General features: G+C 35.8%; 3 protein-coding genes and 1 long non-coding RNA gene across 9 annotated transcripts; 1 reads left to right on the forward strand and 3 right to left on the reverse strand.

Moving 5' to 3' along the window:
• Positions 1-1912: 1912 nt before the first annotated feature.
• LOC141823309 (secretory carrier-associated membrane protein 1-like) lies at positions 1913-8736 on the reverse strand. 6 transcript variants are annotated; one of them, XM_074710576.1, is made up of 13 exons: positions 8680-8736; positions 7413-7475; positions 7179-7280; positions 5523-5585; positions 4353-4386; positions 4157-4279; positions 3575-3637; positions 3284-3365; positions 3137-3182; positions 2988-3055; positions 2623-2671; positions 2428-2493; positions 1913-2075 (listed from the first exon to the last, which is right to left on the reverse strand). In XM_074710576.1, exons 1-13 carry the CDS (start codon positions 8734-8736, stop codon positions 1977-1979), a joined length of 915 nt encoding a protein of 304 aa, XP_074566677.1. In that variant the 3' UTR covers positions 1913-1976. The 6 variants fall into 6 exon arrangements, with proteins under 6 accessions (XP_074566677.1, XP_074566676.1, XP_074566678.1 ...); XM_074710575.1 differs by having other exon boundaries at positions 8677-8736; XM_074710577.1 differs by having other exon boundaries at positions 7179-7270; positions 7409-7475; positions 8677-8736.
• Positions 8737-9385: 649 nt separating this feature from the next.
• LOC141823308 (ABC transporter B family member 10-like) lies at positions 9386-15158 on the forward strand. Its single transcript, XM_074710574.1, has 10 exons — positions 9386-9656; positions 9758-9812; positions 9917-10092; positions 10400-10600; positions 10697-10956; positions 11048-11361; positions 11439-11662; positions 11727-12079; positions 12362-12795; positions 13448-15158. The coding sequence occupies exons 1-10, from the start codon at positions 9420-9422 to the stop codon at positions 14920-14922; spliced, it is 3729 nt and encodes a 1242-aa protein (XP_074566675.1). The 5' UTR covers positions 9386-9419; the 3' UTR covers positions 14923-15158.
• On the reverse strand, positions 10604-11107 carry LOC141823311 (uncharacterized). Its single transcript, XR_012601397.1, has 3 exons — positions 11046-11107; positions 10846-10942; positions 10604-10760 (listed from the first exon to the last, which is right to left on the reverse strand). It is a non-coding gene; the product is annotated as an uncharacterized LOC141823311 (long non-coding RNA).
• A 148-nt stretch (positions 15159-15306) lies between the features above and the next one.
• On the reverse strand, positions 15307-26985 carry LOC141823242 (uncharacterized). The gene is given in 14 exon segments (XM_074710504.1): positions 15307-16157; positions 16226-16291; positions 16816-16869; positions 16939-17028; positions 18245-18341; positions 19423-19502; positions 20098-20142; positions 20270-20398; positions 20797-20926; positions 22390-22721; positions 25331-25388; positions 25390-25464; positions 26074-26253; positions 26726-26985. Coding segments are annotated over 14 exon segments (1740 nt in total). The 5' UTR covers positions 26977-26985; the 3' UTR covers positions 15307-16004.
• Between the last annotated feature and the right edge of the window lie 892 nt (positions 26986-27877).

Genomic DNA, 27877 nt, shown 5'->3' on the forward strand with positions numbered 1-27877 from the left:
TATTATCTGTCTTTTTTTTTTTTTTAATAATTCAAGTATTTAGATTTTAGACTCAAGTATTAATAAAATAATGTTTTTTATTATTACATTTTATTTTATTTTCAATGTTATTATAATAAATATAATATGAATCATAATAGAAAATAGAAAGAATGACTTAAATATAATCATAATTATAATTGATATATAATTATAATAAAGAAAAGATAACTTTTTGATTTTTTTTTAAAAAATGAATAAATTGGATGGTACTTTTTGATTTGATGTGTGCATGTGAGGATCTGGCCCTTGCCTTGGCTGTTTCTTCTTCTCCTCTTATGCCACGGCCTGCAAGTGGGAGGGATCACTTCAACTACACATATAAAAACAAAACAAAAATAATAAATTAAATTAGATCAGTTTAGAATTTTAAAATTATGAAAAATTTAAAGAAGGATTTCGAATGTTGTGTGACAGCCTGCGTTCTGACAAGGACTATTATTTAATTTTTGACTGAAATTGGAGGACTAAAGTCAACATCTAGAATTTAAATGAGAAGCCAGCTTCCAGCCATTACTTAACTTTTTTTATTTAATTTCTTTTATTTTTTCCAACCACATTTTTTTTTTGTTTTTTCATGCATACCTTTAAGGGAGATTAAGAAATTTAATTATAATGGTAGGCTCAATTGTGATACATTGATCATGACTTCATGTCTAATAAGGATAAAAGGCCCTTAATATAAAATTGTTATAAGATCCCTTAATATAAAATTGTTATAAGATCGATGTTCCTGTTGAGATCCGCTTCTGGACGGACCACTTTTTCTCAACACCTCACTTGGGCGAGCTTGGGCGAAGATGAGGACATAGAGATCCTAGAACCTGCGAGTGCAACGAACATGAGTAGGAAGGCTAGGGGTTGCCCTGGTGCGACTACTCCGATGCTTAAGTCAGTTCGTGAAGAGGGAGGAATAAAACGAGAGCAAAAAGAGAAGATTTGTGAGATTGCATACCTCCCTTGAATACAGAACCAACCTTTTATGTAAGCCGAAGACGTTATGTCATATCATAGATGTGATTGAAGTCCCATCACCATTATGAATGTATCAGAAGGCATAGTAAAGTCAGCGCATGTGTCCCATCGCTGACTTGTATTTAGGGGTCACGTCATGTATATCTGTCAGAATATTGTCATGATGAGTTGCAGGGGTGGCAGGGGGATATTCACAACCGCATGATGAGGGAGTGATCTTTGAGAAAGGGGGAAAAGCTTATATTGAGCCAGGGCAGAATTGGGAAGTTGGCATGTCCTACGTCAGAATGGGTCGATTCGGCTCGGGATAGAGGTGCCAGAGGATCTGGACTATCTCGGGAAAAGATGTCCGTACAAAGCCGAGTTGGCCTGAAGGAGCCTGTTGCCTTGCAAATCCGGCTCGGTCCCTGCGTCGTCTTGACGGCTACGGCTCTGAGAGTTCGAGAGGATGAGACCTGATCCAGCATCGGCGTTGTTACGGAGTATTTCCGTCAAGTCCTACCCGATTCACCCGACCCAGCCTGTAAGACTCGACCTGGGGCTGAAGGGCTAGAGGATCAGGCTCGACCCGGACTCGGTGGCGCCGTGGACCAGCCCCGATAGGCTGCTCTCGGACTTGACTAACCACGACCCGCTCTTTACGACCATAACAATCGAACACAAGCATGGAGATTAAACTTCTCTGAACAATATGCGAGAATATTATTAAAGAAAAATATCAAAAGAACATTTCATTCTTTGAGAAACTATTATGATATACTTTTCCTTAACGAATAAAATGTCAGGCAAAAGGGATAGAGTTCAACAAGATGACTCGAATACATCCTCGGCTATGGAAACTACAACAAGAAGGCCTCAAAATACAATGAACAAAGAATATAAGAATGCAAGCTATCGATCGGCCTGATCATTGCTGTAATCTGATCAGTTCATCTAACAATTAATGTCTGTTGGCCGGGGTTTCATATGCTTGACGAAATTGCAGCTCTCATAGCACCGTGTGTCGCCTCGCGCTTCATTTCTGCAGCTTTGCCGCTCCCCCGGAAGTACGTGTACACTTCCTGCACGAAACACACGAAAACACCATTTGGAAGGAAACAGGTACAGAAGGAAACTTCTATGCTTGGAAAGAAAGAAATGGAAGGAAAGGAATACAATTCCACTAATTCTTCTAAATTCGAAAGAAATTAAGTTTAGGCATCTATTGAATATCTCATCATTTCCCTCCTAATTTCTCCTCTCCAAGTAAACACAGAAAACAAAGAGTATATTCCAGATACTGGGCAAAAACATGATGTTTGTATTTTGTAGAGAAGAAGGCTTGCTGAATCAGTGTAACTCTGAAATTTAGAACATTAAATTGAAGAGTATATTAATTGACGAAAGTGGAAATTTTACGGGTACGAAAGTGACCTGTATAACCCAGACACTGAGCAGTGATTCAACAGTGAACAATCCAAAGCCGATAAAATAGAAGATCTACAAGAAAAAGAATCTACAGTTAGGAAAGCAAATATGTAGAACAAGGTTACTTTAAGGTAAATAACGAAATATTTTGATTCAAATTAAGAGTTAAATGCGTGCATTGAATGGTAATCCAGAACTTACCCCAGCAACTGCATGTTCACTAATAATATCTATAGCTGGAAGAATGCCACTGTTACAGGAAAACTCGTGTTAGTGAATCGTCGAAACTAAACTTGAAAACAAAATATTTGGTGTCTTTAGCTGTGGAGACAAAACAAGAATAAAAAACGATGCAGTTGTATCCTTCAGATGTTCTAATTTTGTAATAAGAATTTAGGTTAAGGTGCACAACAACATTAGATTTTATGGTAAGGTGAATATCCTAAAAGCAATTTTCCAATAAGCAACTGTTAGATTTGATGTAATCTCGGATCGATCAGAAATAAGGTTCAGAATTTCAAACCACATTAAGAATCTTTCAATGTATAACAAACATAGAATCTTACGCCAATGATTTCCCATGGAAAATAATTGGAGGAGCCACAGCTGAATATATAACAAAGCCAAGGTGAAGCTGTAGACATTAAGAATCAGTGAGGCTTCTAATGTTTCTTTATCTGAAAAATCACCATGAAATCTGAAACCTATGACGTACCAAGTAAAACAGGAAAAACCATCCATAGTTCAAAGCACTATCAGTCCTGCAAAATCAGAATGCAAGATTATATGCCTACATAGGGTTAATGTTTACAAAATCCTAGTCGCGATGCATGGTTCAAAATGATGTACAGTACGATAATACCTCATGGCGCGATACCACAGGACATATGCACCTGGAACCCCAGAGATGAAGTAAATGATGGAAAGGAGCCAGATCTTGACACCTGAAGAACAAAGAGCAATCTTTATGGAGTTATAACAAATGCTCACTAAAATCTTTAATATAGTAATAAACAGTGCTTCACATGATGAGTCTCAGAACTGAAGGCAAAATGACTAATCTTCTTTGCTAAGACAAAATACACCAACTACTATATTAAATATGAAATGCAGAAAGACAATGGATGACAAACTATAATTCTTATCTGTATACCTTCTCCCTCTATCCATGCTGCTGTTACTGCTATGATATTCCAAAAAAGGGATCCAGCTAAACCTGCAGTTAGAAATTGATCAAGATTTGAATCAAGGATTAAGAAGAGAAGGTTGAAGACCTAAACACAAATGTCTAGAGATGCTTTTCCCCATAGTTCCATTGAACTATAACACACACGCATTACTATTTAGTGAATTTTACAACTTTCTTTATAGAATCATCAGAACAAAGAATCAAGAAAAGTACATTCAACCACAGGAAAAGTCAATTTTCATACTATTGCTCTACCATCACCTCTATGTCATACACATATGCATTCATAAGTCATCCATAACAAGGTGATATTACACTGACTCATGCATGCAAATCAGTCACCACATATTTGATTCTGATAATTGCTGCAAATGCATTTTAGTGCTGAGCCTGTGAGCCACTTCACCTTAAAATACAACATGCATTCAGTCCAAGGAAATTACATGATATGTGAATATTAATTATAACAATCCTTGGAAAACTTGTAATTGTAATATGTGATTCATGAAAACAAAGGAACCATAAGTGACAGCAAAAACAACATACCTAATAATGATGCAAATGCAAAATATTGCAATCTTTGCAAGTGGGCTGGTATTTCATTCTCAACATCATGGTGAATGATAGGGAAAAAAGGTGGCCAATTTTTCTCCTCGATGATAATACCCGCTGCAAAGCACAAAATTTTGAATCGCCATATGAGAAATATATAAACATTTACCAGATAGAAAAGATATATTACCGCGGGCTGCAGCTTCTTCCCTCCTTTTGAGTTCCTAGATGACAGGAACAGATCATGGTTAAAGTGTGATATGTAATCAGGTGAAAATAAGGGAGTAGTAAATAGCAAATGCCATATACAGTCTATAGAGACAACAACAACAAAACGCTGTGTTGGTTGCAACTTAGACACATCATTTTTTGCTGTAATGTAAGAAACAATAAATTTATCAAGTTATATGCACGCACAGTTTGATGATGCAAGACAGTGAAATATATCGATTCTAAATAACTTAGATATGAAATACAATAAATGTCTCAGATACCTTCTTTCAAAGAAGCAACAGACACCTGTGCTACAAATAATTATTTCCACAAGAGCAAGCAGGTCATTTTTGTAGAATGACTACTAGAACACTTCTGGCAAATGCCAATTTGGCAGTTGGAACTTCATTTAACATAAATCCCTAATGATAGGTCTAGGAGTTCCATTGTAGAAGGGCTGTATGCGAATAGGGATGCTTGACCTGTTGTTTCTTCGTACATTAAATGAGATTAGTGTATAGAAATCAGCTTATTTCCTTCTCCTTTGTTATACCTTGTTAGCTTCTTCTCTTTAAAGTGAAAAAAAAACATAATGAGCATATTCTCACAAAATAGATACTTCCATCTTTTGTTGGAGCAACTTATTCAGTATGCCTTCGTTGAAATAAGAGGCACAACACTCTCCCTTCTGCAAGAGTCGAACAAGAAGTGAAAAAAAAAATTCATAAGAGGCAATAGTCAAATTTGGCTGGTGTGGTCAGAACTTTTGAAACTAACACCAATCCACACAAGAACTCTCCCCTCACCAAGATGTTTACTTTCCAATTTGATTGATGAAGGGCCATCTGATGAGCCAAAACACCTTGTACCCACTAACTGTCTATATATTAACCCATGTACAAATAGGCATATTCCTGTATCTTACTATAAAATTTAATACACGAGGTGGGCTTTGAGCAATTTTCCTTTCTTTTCCCATCAAGAAAAAGTAAACTAACTAACATCAATCACCAAACTTTACCATCATACACCTAGTCCCTTGCCATGAAAACAACTAACCTACTTATTCACACAAATATTATGATAGGCTACAAGTTACAACAGTGCATCTAAGATTTGACTTTCAGCATTTAATTCAAGGGTATACCTTTTCCCTCTTATTTAATTCTGCTTCCCTAGATTGAAGCTCCTTCTCCCTTCTCTTTAGATCCTACATGAAGAAACATAATTGAACATGGAGGATACTTCACAAATTCACTTAATAAACAGGACAAAAATACAACAAATCAGTATATTCTAGCAAGTATCCAAACGATTCAATATGTGCAACCTTATGAAGCATTGTAGTGCTGCTTTCTCCCTCAACAAGCATATTTGAGAGTTGGATCACAGTCAGGTGTTTATAACAATTTCAACATGCAACCAGCTAGTCTTGCTAAGTACAAAAAAAGGATGAAGATGACTAAAAGCATTCACTTATAATTTAATAATATAGTAATCTTGATCATATTGGAGTTTGACATGTGCCAAAAAGAACTTGTCATCTAAAGAAAAAGCAAATACGACTCGTGCTGAATTCCAATAAACACAGTATATAATTGTCAACTGGGGGAAGTATGTGAAATTATGTTTGGAATGTTTTGCCAACGCAAATATGTATACAAGTTAACCAAACTAAGCAGAATGAAAAATTATGGCCAACTTGTTTCATGTATTCCAACTATATAAGAGTTTATTTTCCATATTTTTAAGCATTCTAGATGAATAAAAGGAAGAACTTTAACTGTTTGAAGTGTTTTGGATGCAGGTATCTTTCTGTGAAGCAATAACGTACTTCATCATTAGTATTTAGTATTGTGAACATTAATCTGTTAGCAATTGTTAGAACAGAGAAAAAACTTTGTTGTTTAGAATCTGTTTTCTTTCCAATATCATAATGAGAGTTCAGTAACTAAAGAACATATGTTGAGCACACAGATGCTGGAGCTGTATGCATGAACTAAAGACAAGATGGGTGAACACTCATCTGAAAAGCTTAGTTTTTAGTCAGCATCATAGATCTTTCTAATGAAGAACTGAACAGGAAAGGGATAAAGCTGAAAAAACATCAAAAATGTGGTAAGAAATTGAAAATTTAGCTTATCTAAGATATCAAGCCAGGCTTCCTGTTATGTTCAAGCTCAATTCTTATCATGTCTTTGGAGGTAGGTTAATATCCTGGAGAGAGGTTCACTTTTTGGAGAAACCCATAATAGTCTCTGTTATAGGTATGAAAAAAGGTCATTTGAACCTAAATGATAAACACTGGAGTTCCACTTTCTATAGGAGAGAGAAAATGCATAGTGTCGATCAAATTTTAGTTCCTTCTCATTTTCCATTTTAGAAGGCAGTCACTCTAAGACATAAGGCTCTATTGGCTAAAGGAGAGTACACAGACTCAGTGGTCAGCAGTTTATAGGAGATATTTATGCAGTTACATGTTCTTTTTCTTCTCTTGCTGTATAATCACTCTTGCTTAACCATCACCCCTTGATATGTAACAAAATTAAAAATTTGGAGTTATTTCAGTTGAGGAATTCAAAACTTCCCAGCAAGTTGCCTGCTTTCTTCTGCTTGCTACTACCCTTCTCTAGAAGCGCAGTTAGATTGCTTCACCTATAGATCAAAATTTCTAGGAAATTTCACTTAGATGCATGCATCATTGTTCAGGTATTCAACATATGTGACAGGTTTAATCATCAGACCTGATTAAACAAAAAATAGAATTTTCAACTCCATTCAAAATCATCAAGAGCTAATATACCTTCTCTGTGTCAAGAGGAATATCAACTGTTGCACGAAAGTCACCAATCCCTGAAGCAAGTGGTGAAAGTCTAGAATTTGATGGAGAAACACCTCCATTGTTCTGGAATATTTTTATATTAGTAAAATTTAACCATTAGAATGGACCTGAGTATATTTTTACTGAAGGAAACATGAAGAGCCTAGATATATCATCTTCCAGTTCAAATAAATCAAATAGTGAGGAAAAACTTACTGTCATGTAAAATGGCCCTCCTCCATAACTTGACCCGGCTGCTCTTCCACGAACACCAGGATCCTGCAACAGAAGGTGTTACATTGATTGAATATATTCGAAAAAACAGTAATAAGGTTCCACTTATATCTGTGAATCTATCACTACACGACCTTATTTTTAGTGCCCATATTTTGGAGGTTTTAACTCCCTTAGACCTAGTGCACAAAGAAGAGACTCTAATAGAGTAACAAGGGTCACACTCTGGCCTTTGGATATTCCGCTAATAATAGACATGCAGTATTTTCTAAAATCAGTACTAAAGAAGTAAGTTTCAGAGGTTGAAGATTCCTTATGAATGCTTGCACTGAGATTAAAGTTAGAAGTAATATTGAAACTGTGGCTTGACCTACAACTACTACACAACACCCAATTGCAACTGGCGCCTTAAAACACAATGCTTCGACTGGAATATGTTTCTTTTACAATCAAAGACAATTTTCCTTATACAGAATTATCAAAATGAAAGTCAGTGGCTTAGCCACTATTCTTCAAAAATTGACGAAGGTCCATAGGAAATAATGTAATGTGAGTCAGTAACCAAGTTGCAAATTCTTAGGCAAGAAACTCAATGATGAGGATGTTCATTAGGTATCTCTCAGTTATCCAAATATGAGATAGCAAACGATAGTGCGTCCCTCAAAAGAAGCAATCTTAATTGCTCCAGGTTGGAAGCGTTACCGTGGGCTATATTAAATGGACGCATGATGTGATGGCAGACAGAAAAAAAAAACTCTCAGACGCTGTCCTCCTCGCACTGGTAACCTTCCTGATGGCCCGCTATCAGGATGTCCATATTTGATCTAATAAATGAGTGTTTAAAATGAACAATTAACGTCAATTACAGGATGTTTTGAGATCTTACTCATAAAAATCGACATTTCTGTTCTGAAAATTTCAATCAAGCCGTCAACAGCACATGTCCAAAAAAGCAACACGAAAGATACAGGGAGGGAAAAAACATGACTTCCGGATAATCTACCATGAGGAACACGAAAGCAACCCTAGAAATCCAGACCCCCGGCGTCCCGTAGTTCTTCCACAAAATTCAGTCTTGCGTGTAGATGTTGGCAAAGAAACGCAATGTTAACCAGGCATTGACTCATCCAACGGAAGTAAATGTGTGTGCTGTGCGTGTGTGTTGTGCGCGCGCGCGCGTGTGAGACTGTGAGAGAGAGCATAATGGATTTAAGGAAGAACGAGAGGTTGGCTGAATTCAACACACCGCAAAAGGATTAACATCCTCCTCCTCATCGTAGGGGTTTCTCTCGTATCGCCCCGCCATGAATGAGATCGAGATCTCAGCAATCGCCTTTCCTCCTTCCCCGGACGACGAATCACTCGAGGCAACGAAAGGACGCGAAATGAAGAACTGCTAAATGTTTTTCTCACAAAACACCTCTGACTTCTGGAATTGGCGTAAAACGACCGTCCGTTACGTGGGTGAATTATTATAAATTGATCATAATTTTTATTTAAAAAAAAAAACAATGTCGAAAGTTAATTCGATTATTTTAAATATGATTTGTTCAAAATAAATAAATATGTATATATAATAATTTGCATAATTTCATATTATAAAATATTTTTGCAGACGAAGTCAACTCGCGACACAAGTCAGACTCCGAGCAGCGATACGATCGTAATCTAATCTAAATTCTAATATTCCAACCCCACATTATTGGGTTATAATCATTAAATAAATATGTATAAGATTGTCTTGACACCCTAATTCATACTTAATTAATCGATTAAAACAATTAGTTAAGCCAACAACAATGAATCTTGAGAACGATCTCAGATGGATTCTAAGCAGGTAATCCAAATCTCACTAGCATATTCCATGCACATTCCATTCCTTCCCTCCTTTTTAATACTCGTCCATCGTTCACTGTTAAGTTCGGGGATCACTGGCACTTCAGCACCACCACTATTGTCGTAGCCATTGTCGGAAACCGCCACAAGGAGATGGATGAGGTTGAATTGGAGAAGGAGAAGAAGACGGTGCAGTCGAAACCGGTGTCATTCGGAAGGCTTCTGAGCTACGCGGACATGGTGGATTGGGTCTTGATGGGGCTAGGGACGGTGGGCTCGGTGGTGCACGGCATGGCACAACCAATTGGGTACCTCTTGCTCGGCAAAGCGTTGGAGGCTTTCGGGAGCAACATCGGTGACCAAGAAGCCACGGTTAGAGCTCTAGAGAAGGTATTAGTTGTTGTCATATGACGTCGAGTATTGTTATCGTTAACCACTTTCGATAGAAGGAAAGTTTTTAGTGCTTTTTCGGCTTCATTTGGTTTGTGTAGGTGATTCCATTTGTATGGTATATGGCAATTGCTACGCTTCCTGCCGGGTTTCTTGGTATGTTAACATATAGTACACAACAAGTGATATATAGTATCTTTATATCGAGAAAGTAAACACTAAGAAAGTCTCTAAAATATTTATTTATTCGATAATTGTAGAAATATCATGTTGGATGTACACAAGCGAGAGACAACTAGCAAGGATGAGATTGGATTTCATCAATTCAATTCTTCACCAAGATATCGAAGCTTTCGATACCGAGCTCACCACCGCAAAGGTCATAGCATGTGTCACAAGCCACATGAGCATCATACAAGATGCCATAGGCGAGAAGGTAAATCATATTCTAAATATTCAAAAACAAATATCATAATTAGGAGGTATGTTAATGATTATAGTTTCCAAATTGCCAAAATATCAAACTATTTATCCTTTTAACCACTATCATTAACATCATCATTTTTGTTAATTGAATTAACAGTGTTAATGGTTACGTGATAAAATTTAAAATCCCTAACAATTGGAGGTATGTTAATGATTTTGAAATTACAAAGCAAACACTTCTGATGGTGAAATGAATTATTTTATCTAATTGTGATGAACTCAGAATGAGTTGACGTTGTAGTTATTTGTTGTTCCAGTTGGGCCATTTCATCTCCTGTTTCTCCACTTATTTCGCTGGAGTTGTAATCGCCTTCGCATGCTGCTGGGAAGTAGCGTTGCTGTCGTTGATGGTGGTGCCGATGATTCTCGCCATCGGAGCTACTTACACTCGAAAGATGAACAGTTTATCATCCTTGAGAACAATGTATTTGTCTGAAGCAACATCTATAGTAGAACAGGTATTTTGTAATTTTAAATAAATTGCATCAAATATTTGAAAGATTGGAGGGAAGAAAAGAACAATACATGGTCATCTCAAATGCGAGAATTTACAGACTTTATTGCATATTGGAACGGTGTTTTCGTTCGTGGGAGAGAGCTCGTCGATAAAATCCTTCACTGAGAACATCAGGCAGCAGTACATTATGAGCAAAAAGGAAGCAGGAATTAAAGGACTGAGTTTGGGATTGTTTCAAACTGTCACCTTCTGCTCATGGGCGTTGGTTGTTTGGATTGGAGCAGTCGTCGTTGTCGCACGAAGAGCGAATGGAGGCGAAACATTGGCCGCAATTATGAGCATTCTGTTTGGAGCAATGTATGAGATAAACCAATTAATTGATAATTGTTGTGTTATTCATTCTGAAACTAATTTTAAAATTTTTTTGTTCTTGTTGAATTACTTACAGATCAATAACTTATGCTGCACCAGACTTCCAGATCTTTAATGCTGCAAGAGCTACAGGAACTGAGATATTCCAGGTGATCGAAAGGAAGCCAAGAATAAGCAGTGAGAAAAAAGGAGTGACATTGGAAAAAATTGTTGGAGTGATAGAGCTAGATCAAGTGTCGTTTGCTTACCCTTCGCGACCTGATAAGCTGGTCCTTCAAGACTTCTCACTGTGCATGGCAGCAGGGAAAGTGTATGCATTGGTAGGCAGCAGCGGGTGTGGGAAGAGCACCATTCTGTCTCTTGTTCAAAGGTTTTATGATCCATTGGCGGGTCTGTTCTTTTTCACAAATGAATTGAAATTAATGAACTATAACATTTGCGGGTTCTGATAGGAAATAAAGTTGCAGGTCGGATTTTGATCAATGGCCATGATGTCAAGGAGCTGGATCTCAAGTTCCTCAGAAGAAATGTAGCAGCAATGCCACAAGAACCAGCACTATTTTCAGGCACCATAGAGGATAATTTGAGGGTTGGGAATGCAGAAGCAACTGACGAAGAGATCATCAAAGCAGCATCAGCAGCCAATGCAGACTCATTCATTTCCCAACTTCCTGAAAAATACTCAACTTGGGTGAGAGATATATTAATTTGCTTTCATCTTGTTTAAGATTAAGAGCTAATAAATGTTTGCTCAGGTTGGAGAGAGGGGAGTACAACTCTCAGGTGGACAGAAACAAAGAATAGCAATAGCCAGAGCCATTCTGAAAAACTCTCCAATTCTTCTCCTAGATGAAGCTACGAGTGCACTTGATTCAGAGTCGGAGAAGCTGGTTCAAGATGCAATGGGGAGAGTCATTCAAGGAAAAACTGTGATTAAGATAGCACACAGAACATCCACAATAACCAGTTCAGATACAATTGTTGTGGTTGAGAATGGAAAAGTAGCACAAAGTGGAAGCCACAACGAGCTGCTGCAAACGAGCAATTTCTACAGTAGCTTGTTCACTATGCATAGCATGAAGCCAGAATTAGAAGATACAATCCCAAGGTAGGGAAAAGTTGTCTAGCCAAACAAAAAAAAACTCTCTAATGTGCTTGTTGCTTTCATTTTCTCTAAGCTAACTATGAGGGAAAACATCAAAAAATATACATGGTGAATCTGAAACAAGTAGTCTAATTAAGATTTCATTCTTTTAGGATCTCGTGACCAAGATGCAATCTAAAACTTGACATAAGAAGACTTCTCTTTGATACTTCGTGATTTCAATGATTTTGGTAAAAATGTGATAGGAGTAGTATTTATATTTTGATTTACTTGTTTTGCAAACAGGGGAACTCCTAACACTAAGGAGAAACCAGAAATCACTCAATACAGATCATCTTCTCAAAAGCATGAAGTGACTGAAATGTTAAAGAGCCAGCCAATCAATCCTAATCCAACCAAAGGAACAAAAACTACAAAAAGCAGATCAGCTAGTTTCTCAAGAATATGGTATGGGTTGAACAAATTTGAGTTTGCAAAGGTAGCTTTGGGATCATTTGGAGCAGCATTCTCTGGAATATCTAAACCATTGTTTGGGTTTTACATTATGACAATTGGAGTGGCATACTACAAGGACGATGCAAAGTCGCAAGTAGGCAAATATTCTATTATATTCACTGTTGTTGGCTTCCTCACGTTAATCACTCACATATTGCAACACTATCACTATGGTTTGGCTGGTGAAAAAGCAATGGGAAATATCAGAGTAGCACTGTTTTCAGGTAAGAAATTTAGTTGAATATATCAGAACGTTTTACATCTGCCCTATTCATGATCTTTTGGTCACATTAGAAGTCAAAATTTTGATTGGTCGATACATAATCATAAACTACTTGAAAATAACTGAAATAATTTGATATCGCTTGTATTGTCGAACCTGACTGTGTTTAATTACATGCTATATTGCAAAAGAATGCACAACAAAGATTGACAGATTTTCTATGAAAAGTATTTATATTAAATGTCTTTTTCGTTCAAGCATTAGTCAAACAAATTAACAAGGTACTCTTTTCCTTGAGAATTCTTAAGAACTATATTTTCTGAGTACTCTTTGGAGATTCTGTATCCAAAAGAAAAACAAACAGTTTGATTTAGTTGTGCTACAATATCTGTACTTGTAAACATGTCCCTATCCGCTCAAACTTTAGGTTTAAGAAACTAAAATGCATTTCCAGAAATGGCATGAATCCTATATAGTACATGCAGTGGTGGCATCATGTTTAGAACTTCTAGCACTTTTAACATTTTAATAATCTAGATCACAAAGGAAATACAATATTCCATTAAAAATAGAAAAGAAAAGGACAATTGAATAAGACTCACCTAAATCAGAAGTTCCTTCTTCTCAAACAAGGTTCCTTTATATTTTTGCAGCTGTACTCCGAAATGAAGTAGCTTGGTTTGAGAGACCTGAGAACAGTGTAGGATTCCTTGCAATGCATATTGTTAGTGACACTTCCATGATCAAGACCATCATATCTGACAGAATGTCTGTGATTGTGCAATGCATCTCCTCAATCCTAATAGCAACAATTGTGAGCATGAAAGTGAACTGGAGGATGGGGTTAGTTGCCTGGGCTCTAATGCCCTGCCACTTCATCGGTGGTCTGATACAAGCCAAATCTGCCAAAGGCTTCTCTGGTGACTCTGCCATGGCTCACCGACAACTTGTCGCTCTTGCATCAGAATCTGTGAGCAATATAAGAACTGTAGCTTCCTTTGTTTATGAAGAGCAACTGCTTAAGAAAGCACAATTTTCATTAGAGGAGCCAAGGAGGCTTAGCAGGGTACAAAGCATCAAGTATGGAGTGATTCAAGGTGCCTCACTTTGTTTATGGAACATTGCTCATGCAGTTGCCTTGTGGTACACCACAATCCTAGTCGATAAGCATCAATCCAGCTTTGAGGATGGAATAAGATCATACCAAATCTTCTCACTCACAGTTCCATCTATCACTGAGCTATGGACACTGATACCAACAGTTATTTCTGCAATTACCATACTCAAACCTGCATTTGATATTCTAGATAGGAAAACAGAAATTCCGCCAGATGTGCCAGAGACCATAAGCTCTGAGGGAATCACAGGCAGAATAGACTTTGAAAGCATCAGCTTTAGATACCCATCAAGACCTGAAGCGGTGGTACTAGATAATTTCAACTTAAGTATCGAAACTGGAGCATATGTAGCACTTGTTGGGCCTAGTGGAGCCGGGAAGTCCTCAGTTTTGGCACTGATCTTGAGGTTCTATGATCCTTTCAAAGGTAGGGTTTTGGTTGACAGTAAAGACATAAAAGAGTATAACTTGCACTGGTTGAGGCACCAAATAGGATTAGTTCAACAAGAGCCACTTCTCTTCAGCTCCTCAATCAGAGACAACATCTTCTATGGAAGTGAAGGTGCTTCAGAGACTGAGGTTATGGAGGCTGCAATGGAGGCCAGCATCCACGACTTCATCTGCAGCTTGCCAAATGGGTATGACACAGTGGTGGGGGAGAAAGGATGTCAACTCTCTGGTGGACAAAAGCAGAGAATTGCCATTGCAAGAACACTACTGAAGAGGCCAGTGATTTTGCTGTTGGATGAAGCTACCAGTGCACTAGATGCTGAGACTGAGAGAATCATCATGCAGGCTCTTGGATCCAGCAAGTGGAGGAGAAACAAGGAGGTATCAAGAAGAATCACAAGGATAACAGTTGCACATAGGTTGTCTACTGTGGTCAATTCAGACACAATTGTGGTGATGGATAACGGTAGAGTGGTTGAGATGGGTGATCATTCAACTTTAGTTGCAGATGATAATGGTATTTACTCAAAGCTTTTCCAGCTTCAGAGCCAGGATGCATAGCTGATGAAGTTATATAGCAGTTAAGTTTTAAGTTGATGGTAAAATAAAACCTTATATCATGCAAATACTAGCTGATAAATGATATTAGACATGGAACTCTGTCTTCCTTATGGATTTCCAGCTTCAGAGCTAGGAAAGGTAAGCTCTTTTTTGGACTCATTTCCAAGTTGGTTCTGTGGAGACATTTTTGTCTCCTTCCACAGAGGTTGCTTATTATATGGTATTATATTTCAGTCTTTCTGGGTAGCATTGATAACTGTTGTGAATTGATCAAGCATGGTTACAAACATTCATCTTATAAAAGATGGATAAAATAAAAGATGATATGCAAGGGAGCCATACATACTGAACAATGATCCCTAAGAAGAGTTAACTGAGAAAGAAAATACTATCTTTATAACCACTACAAAATCAGGAAGGAACAAACTCATCCTCAACCACCCCATTTGCAACTTCTAAAGCGAAGTTTGAGAAAAATGATCATTATACATTTCACTATCTTCAATCCATCAATTCTAAACATGTAGGTGAAAAAGCAATTGTGATTGGACTAATCACAACACAGACCAATTAATATGACATACCTACACTCTTCAAGTTTGTAAACAAATTGATGGGTAATTTCTGGTAGTGTGCCATATGGCTGTTCAAAGAAAAACATGTACAATCTGGTAAGGACTCATATCTGCAGGACTCAGCTTGTTGGTAATAGTCTTGAATTTGAAACTTGAAGCAGGCCGCAACAAGGTAATGAGAATACAATTAATATCTGCAAGGTCACTGTGACTGTCAATCTAGTTTTCTTTGCAGCAGCTAGTTGCAGCATCTTCAAATACATACTCAACTATGCAATCTTGGCTATGCATTGATGATCTTAAGTGAATGATTGCGTTGAGATCCATTTATCTTTGCAGCTATTTTTGTCCATCTGTACTGGATATATAAGCATCATCATGCTGATAACGTGTGTATGCCATGATGTGAAAATATTTTAACAAAATGAAGCACTTGAATAATGGAAGTATTTCTATCATGGTCAGCAAAACCATTTCCAGTAATATTGAGAAAAATAGGTGTGTCTTCTATGCTAGCAAGCCAATCCAGCGATCTCTTAGGGTCTCAAAGGCATCTGAACTGGGAAGAACTGTTAGTATAATCTTCCCTTCCACAAGAATTTCAGATAAGAGACCCAACCTTGTCAGAGTCTCCACAGCCTTGTCAATAGGCATTTCAATCTGCATAAAGTAAATATATATTTTTAAAGTTATGCACATCTCAGAAATATTAATAATTTCTCTTATACCTTTTCTCTGAATCTATCATAAATAAATTTTTCACAGGACTCTCTGATCTTTTTACGACAAGATACCTGCATCATGAATCATAAATTCAATTAGAGATTTCTAAGATCCTAAAACTTTTAAGATTCAAGAACTAAAAAATTAAGAAAATGTCAACACCACTTTTTCAGACAACAATAAGTAAAAGGAAACAGATAAAATAAACAACTGAATATAGCATTTTTTGTACCAAGAAGAAATCAGTGGCAGAGTTTCTGAACATTCACTACAGAGGACTGAATCGAGTAATAAAAAAAAATCGATGCTATCTATGATCCAATCAAACTTTGAACCTTCTAGTCCACATTAAACACAAAGATGTTTGAACTAAGGCATCACTTCCTTAGTAATGAAGATTCAGATTAGTAATTCATTTTTTTACAGTTCAAATACAAATCAAGAAATGGCACTAATCTTCCTTTACAACATCTATCCTTTTAGGTTTTTTACCATAAAAAAATGGACATAGGTGAAAGAAAATTAAAATAAAAGAAATGCAAATTCCTTAGTAACAGCTCAAGATTTTTGGTGAATGCTACTTTAGTCAATGTACCTGATATGTTTCAGGATGGAGTAGAATTGAATAAACCAGAATTGCTTCCTTGAACTGCATGATATACTAAATTATAAAGGCAAGACATGAGAAGAATACTCCAAACGAGAGCTTTTTCCTTACTTGTTGTTGTTCAGAAGCATCGAGAAGAAAGTGAACTGAACCAAATCCACTTGCTAAAGTTTTCTCATAAAGAGTTCTATTAACCAGCAGCTGAGACAAATATGCGCATTCAGTTCTTCTGGAAGATATCTTTGTCAAGTAAACAAAACAGGAAAGGTAATCATGATTTTTCCTGATTTTGAAAATTGTATTTTATAAAAATAATAAAAAATAGTAATCATTGTATATTATCAAATTATTGGAATCACAACCTCATTTTTGAGTTAATGAATACTAAAACCAAATTGTCTAGTAATTTTGAAAAGGTTATCTCACCTCTTACCAATTGCCAAAATAATTTATAATAAAATTTTAACATTAAAGAGAGAAATTAGGGTGAGAGGAAAAAGAGGCCAAGAATAAGGAATACATGACAAAGAATTAGGGATCTAGTATACTTTGAAATGTTGAATAATGTGTCAAACATAATCATTTATCACATGAGCAGCAGAAAGAGTATTATTTCGCCCTAGTATAAAAGCCCTCAAGAAGATGACTCTAGGAACAATGTCAGAAAATAGGGATAAATTAGTCAAGACAATATTCCATGATCCATGTTTGCTTTTCTTAAACATAAAAAACCCAGCCAAACTCTAATATCGGAACTATATTTTATAATCTAGTTTTTCGAAAGAAAGAGAGAGAAAAATATATATAGTGATGAAATGCAGAAATGTTTCTGCATGTCCTATTTCAAAATCCAGATGATTTCCTACAACTTCTTTATTGTCATCTTTGCAAATTAGGGGTTTTGACTAGTTACTTGCAACTCCTTCTATGTAATATTGCTGATAATGGCTAAAGTAGATATAGAATGATTCTTCTTTCATTTAAGTGCCATTGTTGAATTCTGCACAACTCATGGTTCCAAACCAATTGAAGTAGAAGAAAGTATCCTTTCTTGTTTTTCTCATTTTTGGACTCTTCAACTACTCCCTCTATATCCATTTCAGTTTTTCTCATTTTTGGACTCTTCAACTACTCCCACTATATCCATTTCAGACACGATCTTTGGGTCACGTACTTCTTTTAAGTCTCTTATATTTGTTGAGAGCAGAGATAAAAATAGCAAGCAAACATGATGAACTGCAACTACATTTCATATTCTGGTATTGGAAGTTGGGGAGCATGTCTAAAAGACCATATATGAACAAAGCACGAAATAAAACACAACAGCACAAATTCATATTTGATTGAAATATACGTACAAAAAATAAATTAAAATAATATTTACTACAGCATTATCTAATATAGGAAGTGAACTTACCTGATACCGGTCCGTGGTCTGTTTGTAACCTAGCACTACTCGAGTTACATAGATTATAAGTGCAGTGATGGCAATAACATCAAGGAAAACAGCAGACCTGTTTTTGCATAAACAAAAACTGAATGCAAGTTGTTGTAATACCAATAGTAGTAGACTTTGTGTAGAAGGTAGCGCATTCAGTAATCAGCAGCATGCAGAGATAACTTAAACAATTGTTTGTTAACTGGAATTATTTCATCCATCCATCTGGGATATTATATTACTACAACCAGCCTTCGAGATGCAAGGAGCCACAAGGCTCAATACATAATCTGCAACTGGAAATTTTCCTTCTATTGCAGATTTTTGAATCTAAACTAGCTATTACATAAATTGCACAGAGAAAAGAAATGTGTGAACTCAAGTGTGTCATTTTGATTTCTGATCATATATCTTGTTTAAGTTACATTGCCATAGTGGAAAATCATGAGTGTAAATTAAATCATATAAGTAAAGAGGAACTATTAAGCCACTAGAGGATTGGAGAAAAGAATAAAGTGATTTAGGTAATACTAAAGATTCCTTGAATTCATTAATTCTGTCTTTGATTGTTCCATTTCTTCTTTTAGCATTTATTGTAGTGTAGGAATGTCCAAAGATTCAGATATTCTCTACTCTGCTTGCTCATGATTGAGATTTAACATTGGTAACTCAACCCCAAGTGTTAGATACATCCCACACAAGATGTTTGCTCACTTATGGCTGAATTCTCACCAATGTCCTTAATGAGGTGCTGCAAAAAGTCACCCTACAACCAGAATTCTGGAGTATAGCAGCAAGGGATAAATCAAGAAGACACCTAGAACCCAAGTGTCATAGCCTAAATCCTTGGTATTTGGAATTCATGTAAATTTTATTTATGTTTGGTTATAACTTATATCTATTGGCTTGCCAATTTGAAAAACAAGTGTATCCTGGTGATTGGCTCACTGAAATTATCTGAACCAAACAAATGTCCAGAATGGGAAGTGGTAGATGACATATAGCATCTCAATACTGCTAGAGGCCTAAAAAAAATTTTATTCCGTTTCCAAATTGACGATGCAACACCATATAATGTGGATACTAAATCCCTAGTGAGGAAAATAAGGTTTGCTTGTCCAAGTGTAAACAGAGGTAGAAAGATATCACATACGTACGGAGAAGAGGCAATGTTCTCAAATTTGTAGTTAATGAAGTATGCCAGCAACCCAACTAAGCTTGCAACATCCAAGCGTACCTGAGTAGAAAATGAAATATTGTTCATGATACAACATAGTTAGAAATATGTCAATTGATAGAAAAATTGACAAATCTAGTTACATTTCCCTTTTTTGGCCAATAATGCTTCAATAAATACAGCATGGAGACTTTATCTTAAGCTGGCATGGATGGTAGAAGAAAATGGATTAACCCATTCATTCAAATGAGAGGTTTTGGGAAAATGCTAACTGTTACAAATGATAGCTGCTAGTTAATCTTGAATATGATTGGTAATTTCTTATAGTACCCATGTTAACATATTGTTATAATAGAATCATTTGATCCAGTGGTCCTAATGCTAATAAATAAATTGTCGATACTGTCCCCTATCATTTAGCTAAAAAATACAATACATACACAAATTTCAAGTTGCTGCGGAGTAGGTAATTATGATACTGATAGGATTCAACCTCAAGGACAACCATGTGTCAAAAAGGTCATATGCCAACCCCGGACACCTCACATGACCGGCCCCACAACCATTTGTAGAACCTCAAGGACAACCATGATTATGTGTGTAATATATTCATGAATGAATTTTCAATAATAAGTGGTTAAATGTGTATACATACTGTATCCAGGATACGGAAGGACAACTTCTTGTGGGGAAAAATAACCTACAGTCACAGTAGTTAGATTATATATAAGCTTGTCTCCCAAAGAACCTGCAAATAGAAGCATATGTGCAAGATGCATATCCTCAAAAAAATGTATAACACTAAGTCCCAATCATAACATGTTTACCGGAAGATCAGGAATTGGTATCTTCTCATATATCTTTAATTGAACAGGATTTATTTCTGCTAGATCTTCATTTTCATTTTGACTTCCTTTGTCAGCATAAAGAAGAACCAGTTCTTGAAATGCAGGTTCCTGATAAGAATTAGAATTCGAAACATTACATAAACAAACGTCTCATACACATTAGAATTTTCTAGGAAAAGAACACTATTCTGTACATATCCACAACCCAAAATACATTAACCATTTCCGATGCCATTTTTTAACTACAGATCCTAATAGGTTCAGTAGAGCATTTTCTTCTTATTGACCTAGACATCCTAATAAGGGAATTGATGCAGGTAAATACTAGCATTAGAAGCAGCATTTACTCAAATGATTATGCTAGCAGGAGAAGTATGTATAAGCGAGATAATGCAGGTTTTTGTTTACTCATCAACTTGTCAAACAGCAAGTTAGACAGGTAAACTATGTTTTAGAAACATGTTTAAAAATAAAGTGCATTTGATTTAATAGTATAGAATATATACCTGAAGAGTTGACTTTGAGAATAGGATAGAAGCTGCAGTTTTTAAAACTTTCCAACTATTATAACCACACGATTCCCATGTAGCAGGTTCCCATAAATTGCTAAGGGTTATCCTTGGAAGGAAGTTTGGCCTGAAAAGGAAAACATTATATATATATATATATATATATATATAATATATATATATATATATATATATATCATGAATTATTGTATAGACAAAGGACACAGAAGCAGCAAGATGAATAACAAAAAAGTTAACATGTATAATGATAAATTAGTATGAATGGAAAATATAAAGACTAGTAAAAATATAATCCTGATACAAGATTTTGCATCATACATATGAGTAATACAACGTTAACAGAAATTTTATGTTGACCAATAGCTCAGACACATAGCAATTCAAATCAGTCAGACCAATAAGGAATAAGATAATGATAGCTATACTCAGTCAGACCTAAGAATTCGTCTTCGTGGGTGAATACAATATTTTGGAATCAATTCAAATCAGTTGTTAAAATCAAAATTTTATATTTAACATGGTCAAAGATGAGTTTCAGACTTACTAAAATACAAGTAAATATTTTAACTAGTCTAGAGCAAATGACAAATTACTGTCCCTGATTGATTGGCCAAAATCCACTAATTTTATGAATCTTTTTACATTTTCCTTTTGTATTCTCTATTTGTCAGGTTAAACTAGTTGGATTAATTGAACCACAGAATTGGTGCCCAGGCTAGTTTATGATTAATCTAACTTTAAAACATCAGGTACAATGGTATATTGTAATGAGAACAAAAGTTAGACAACTATAAAAAGTTTAAGCACATAATTGTATCAAAAATTATATTTGACTAACAAAAAAGTCACTCAAAAATCTACATCTCTATTGCAAACACGAAAAACAATGCATCATAACCAGTTTTTTCTTTAACTTCTTTTAGAATTGCTATGAATTGCTCACTGTCTTTACTCTTTAGTTGCTATGACTGGTAAAAAATGTGTAGTGGTTCAAAATATTTATTTTTATTATTTCCATAATGCATTGTTATCATACCCTATTTTGTTAATCCCTTTATTCTGTTAATAACATTGTCAAAAAGATAAATGAGAAGGATGAAGATGCATCAAATATGACAATCACTATAATGTAGAAGAAAATTGTGTGTTTTGACAATGAGAAGAATATTTTCAAAATGATTGCTTCGAGACTTGTGAATGTTCTCAAGAAGAAATGGTTATATTAGAAATAATCACAGATGAAACTCTCGATCATTCTCAAGCCAGTAGTAGAAGTCAAACTACAATTGTAAATATTTTACTATGTGATAAAGAAACACGAATTTGAAGGAATTATCAGCACAATCATAGAAACATGTCTAACTAATGTGTATGAAATAAAGAGGCACATTAATCTCATTCCTTACTGCTTAGAATGTACCAAGTCAGAGAATGCATCATTTTTGGAAAAATATATTTATTTCACTTACTTTAGGTACTTCAGTCATTCATCAAAGTCAAACATGCAAGTCCAGGTCAGCAAAATAGACTGGCGTGGACCATCAGAGTTGAAAGTCTACCAGCACTAACCTCAAATAGATATCTGGATATACTTCATTCTCAAAATCCATTGATACTTTTGGTGGTGAAGAAGTTACTCCAATCCAAGCAAGTAACCTTCTTACAAGTCTTCCACGAGGTCCAACGGGTGATAAGAGCCCTTCGTAAAGAGAGACTGCCTTTTGTGCAGCAAACCAAACAGGAAGACCACTGTCTTCTATCTGGTCAATTTCTGCTTGGTCTCCCGATGTGCGTTCTCCAAAAGACAATGTGCTTTCAAGAGTATATTTCTCCCTCAACCAACTCTTCACTTTCTCCATCCATATTTGAACACTTTGTACCTCATGAGAACCTTTCAAAGCCTGTTGCCAACTATAAAAGATATGAGCCAGAAGCTTAAAATGACAGAGCAATACTTGCATGAGAACAAACTAGACTATTTAAATTAATCATGGAGAGTGAACATAAACAAAGCAATTACCAATATTTTCAGCAAATCTGAAGACCACAAACTTCCTAAATTTGCAGTAGAAACTTACTTTAAAATTTTATTCTGATCTTTCCTTTAAAAAACAATAACTAGCTAGATTAAAATCTCTTTCTGTGTCAGTCAACTCAGGTAGAACTTCTCATTTTGCCAGCCAAATGACACATGGAACCACCCAAGACAACTAGAACATCACATTAAATGCAACTAAAGTATTCCTAGAAGGTTGGCAAAGCTTCCTTGAGGTTAGTGAAACTTCCATGAGGTGAGGTAAGATGGTTGATCAAGATGAAGTTTTCCAAATGCGAGTCAATGGCAATGCCATGTGTTTAGTATCGGAGCATAACATCCCATGCAACAAAGTTTCCGTGGAGGTTGCAAGGTCTTTCAAAGGTCAGAAAAGCTTTGACAAAGGTAGTGAGGTATGTTGGGAGGTTGTGAGGTGTTTTGGAGGTCTACAAAGCTTCGATGGAGGTTGCAAGGTGTTGCAAAGGTCAACAAAGCTTCCATGGAGGTCATGAGGTATTTTGGGACCAAAACATCATAGGTGAGACAATCATGCCTAATGAAGTTGCTCCATCCATTTACGAGCCACAAGCAAAGGAGAGGTATTTCGTGATCGACGCATGGCCTATCATCGACGAAACGAAGTTTCGGCAATTGACATTGCAAATCTTCCCTTTCCCTCCTACTCCATTTTTCCCCTTTCCTTTTTCTAAGATTTCGTAGACCCACTAGCATCCAACACACCTAGAATGCCCCAGTCAAGATTTCAAACGTTGATAACTTCCATACCTTCTACCTACCTACATATAAATACATATAAAAAAAACTTCAAAAATTTATAAATATCTTGACGCTTTCTAAAGCTGAAGATAAAATCCCTCTTAGTATAAGATTAGCCATGCCAAGCAAGGGAGTAAGCAACACCATTGGTGCAACACTTTGATACATGTATAACTCCAAACAAATTCAAACTAGAGTACTAGGATTCATAATTATCCTAACCCCGTTCCCATTACATAAGCTTACATGCCATTAGTGTAATTAAATTTGAGTCTATACCAGATTTAGCATTTTTACTAGAAATTAAAGTTGTGTATAAGAGGACTAAGAAGAATAGGTGAAACCACAGATAATAGGAATTTCTGACTCAATAGGAAGGAATCCAACCCACATCTGGAAGAAGGTATATTGTCCATTCCCTTTAAGATGGTATCATCCTATGTCATTCAATTAGGAACAACACAATCTGTGATACCCGCATGAGGCGGTCTAAATAGATTTTCCACTTCGATAATATAAATATTTTTTTATTTATATCAAGTAGAATTTTGTTAATCTACATTTATTCCTCACACTTGGTTCACTCATTTTATTATTAACTACACTTTAATTGCTTGGGAATAATAATAACATCCCTTCACTTCAAGATGGTAGCCTACCATGTAGAATAGGATCAAGGAAAAATAACAAAAACAAGGCTTAAGTGAGTTATAGTTTGCTCTCCAAAAGAAAAATAATCACTCAATGTCATCTAGAGTTGGACTTAGATATGCTAAAGATGCAAGCAGAAGTGGCTACCACAATCACAGGCTTGCACTAACAATATCAAAGGTTGCAGGCAGGAATGAGAAATGATAAAGGAGTCAGAAAGAATAAAGGTAAAGAATGGACCTTGAAATTTTTTTTCAAACCATAGGCCAACTCAGATCTCATCAGATCCCCACACAATTTGTTCAGTATTTTTTGGTATTTTAAAATTGCAGTTTAGAACAAATTTCAAAAATTAGGTTCCATAAATCAATATCACTATTCTCCTAACAAAATGCTGGTCATCAAACTTGCATATTTAAATGATAGGTGCAAGTCTCTATGGCATCCCTCTTGCAAGATCTGATAGAATTTAGGATGTTGAGGAACTTCATTGAATATTTTGAATATTTATAGTAAAAGAATATAAGAAAATGCTCAACTCCTGAATAAATAAAAGAATTTTTTAGTAGCTGTAGAAGGGCCTTTCCATGACCAAATATTACAGAGAAAGGCATGAGTCAGGTTATAAAACTTTGTAAAAGCTTCATTGAAGTTACACTAAGATGTGCAACAACAATTTTCAAAGCAACTTAATCTTTTGTAGAACCAAGCATGAATACATAACTTTTGTTCATAAAAGTGATATCTACCAATGCTTATGTAAAAGTCATGCAATCAAAAGGACTGAACATAATTATCATCATTATTCACATACTAAGATTAGGGGGAGAACAAGTTCTATGAAAAGAAAATTGAAAATATATATATATATATATATATATATATATATATATATATATATATATATATATAAGATTGAGCAGTCCTTCAATGAATTGCAAGCATTAATGTCAAAGTCAAACAAACATCAAAGAGTCATTATGCCTAGTCAAATCAATAATAAACTAGAACAACAGATAACTAATAGAGAATCAAAAATTAACTAACCTCATTAATCCATCTTCCAATTTGCTTCATTGGTTTTGATAGACTATAAAATGGAATCCAAGAGCTTTGATTGCAAATAATCTAGTTTTTCAACTATAAGTAATCCCTGCTGCCTCTCAGTTGCATATCCACGCCTAAAGAGAGTGAAGCACAATGATAATGGAAAGATGGAACTAATTCAAAAGACACCATGTCACTCATAAAGCATCATAAGTTTGGCTCTACTATTTTGGCTAGTCAACTAATCCAACTAAAACTTCAGTGTATTTTTACAACTAATCCCGATGGAAAAGATATCAATCTGATACCTATTAAAAAGTACAATTAATTTAGTCTGATCAATACACTAAAATAGTTGCTTGTTAGGATATAAATAATATACAACAACAACAACCAAGCTTTATCCCACTAGATAAAGTCAGCTATATTGATCCTTCTACGCCATTGGACTCTCTCCCCTACCATACCATCATCTATATTTAAATAAATTTTATCTTATTTTATTGTTGCTAACTAAATCTTCTTTGGTCTTTCTTGTTTAATGTGCATATTTTTCATAGTTTCACATCGTCATCTAACTGGAGCATTTATTTTTTGTCTAATAAATAGCTTTTGTCCTTCCATTTTCCATTGAATTCTATATGTGGTCATATCATTAGTAATCTGTAGGCCATTTAGATGTACTGCTAAAGAAGAGTAAAGACAAATTTTATAATGGCCAAGAATAGGATTAGGAACCTCACCTGAATATTATAGCATTTGAATCAAATGTTTTCTTCCAGTCAACAAATATTGGAAGCCTCAAGAGATAGTCCGTGTTTAATGCATCAGTCAATAGTAAATCTTCTATTGATAATTCTTCAAATTGAGCATCTCGAAGAAGTTTCATAAAAGAGCACTCAAATTTTTTTGCAACAGTAGCTCTGCATTTCATAACATATTGTAAAGTATTTAGGAGAAGAAGATCAACCTAAACAGCTATGAGCATATAGAGTTTTGAAAAGTTCCTGTGGCTGCCTCAGAAAGTACTGAAAGTAAAGTGTGGTTCTTTGAAACTCTAGATACAGGTATTTAAGCAATACAAACGTAAGTTATAAGGAATTCTACTAGAGCATGCATCGTTGAAACTGTCGTGTGTGCAACCAATAAGCAATCAAACAGGGATGTATATTAATCAAACAACAGCCATGGGTGATTGAGAATATGCACTATAACCTCTTATATGATATTCACATTGCTCCTCCCAATATGTACTTCAAACTTCTTCCAAAATTTTTTAAAATAAAGAACTTTCCAGAATCTGAGAACGTCAGTATTTCAATCACATTGTATGCTGTAGAAGTAAGACAAAAAAATGTAACTGAACTTGACTCAAAAAGAAGAAAGAAAACTAGCCTTGACTCACGAAAAGAGACTACACCAGACTGTCCAAATAGTTTCCATAAGTCCAAGCTGTCGCTAAGATATAACCATTTGTCAACTTCGTCATTTCTGGAGCCATTTGCTCCCTTATGACCATTAAACTCAGGAGGAGCATTTTTCTTTCTAGATACATCATCCGCTTTGATTGAAGAGCAAGAGCCCTCATATGAATGCTTGTCTTGTGAAGCAGCACGCGAGTAACAAGCCCTCATCTCCTCAAGCATAGCTTTATGTTCGGCATGAAGGATAGAGTCCAAGCACCTGAAGAGATGGGGAACAAATACGATAATATATGAATGCGGCAGTGATATTGAAAAGTAATAAGCAAACAAAGGAATTCAACAAATCTAAGCAAAACGAGATACTGCAAATTAGCAATAATGAAGTAAACGAACAGGACTTGAAGTTTAAAGGCTATAAATTTAATATACAAGACTATTAGTTCTTATAGGATCTTTTTAGGACTAACTTTGTTGGTTCTATAGTCAGCACTAGATCTTTCAAAAATTATAAACCGACTCAAATAAGCATCGCTTCCAAGTACTGAGAAAATAAGTAAATGCACAAACATAGAAATTCTAGTATCTCAGACTCGGCCAATGGCAGTGCTGCAGATAATATTAACCACCTCCTGAATGGCCATTAGATGATCCTCACATGTAGCTACAATGTCGTCACCGCTTAATCAGCAGGATAAACCGGTGCTAACTAGCCGTCACGATGTGGCATAAAACCCTAGCAGAACACTCACCTCCAGGGCCTACAAAAGGCTCGATAGCTTTTCCAGAGCCTTGCCAAAACATTCCATCCTTTGGCAGAGCCCAGTGAAAGCTTCCTGCAGCTTTTGCAATGCCTTGGCAACTTTAGCAACTTCTACTGAGAGAGACAAAAAGAATCCATGAGCCTTCGAGATGAAGCTAAGCTAGACACCTCAACCCGTAATCCACCACGCAACACCTTAGCCGCCTTAAACAATCTTCGAGGCTCCGACCACTTTGAGGAAAGCTAAATTTCAACAAAGGCAACCATTCACCTCTGACGAACTTAACTGGCCCCGGTTCACCTCAGATGAGCTACGTTCAACCTAGACAGAACTCAACGAACTCTCATTCCACTTCAAACCAA

The sequence above is a fragment of the Curcuma longa genome, chromosome 3 (genome assembly GCF_044706935.1).
Source record: "Curcuma longa cultivar G26 ecotype Majalengka, Jawa Barat chromosome 3, ITB_CL_G26_1.1, whole genome shotgun sequence".
NCBI classification, from domain to species: Eukaryota; Viridiplantae; Streptophyta; class Magnoliopsida; order Zingiberales; family Zingiberaceae; genus Curcuma; species Curcuma longa.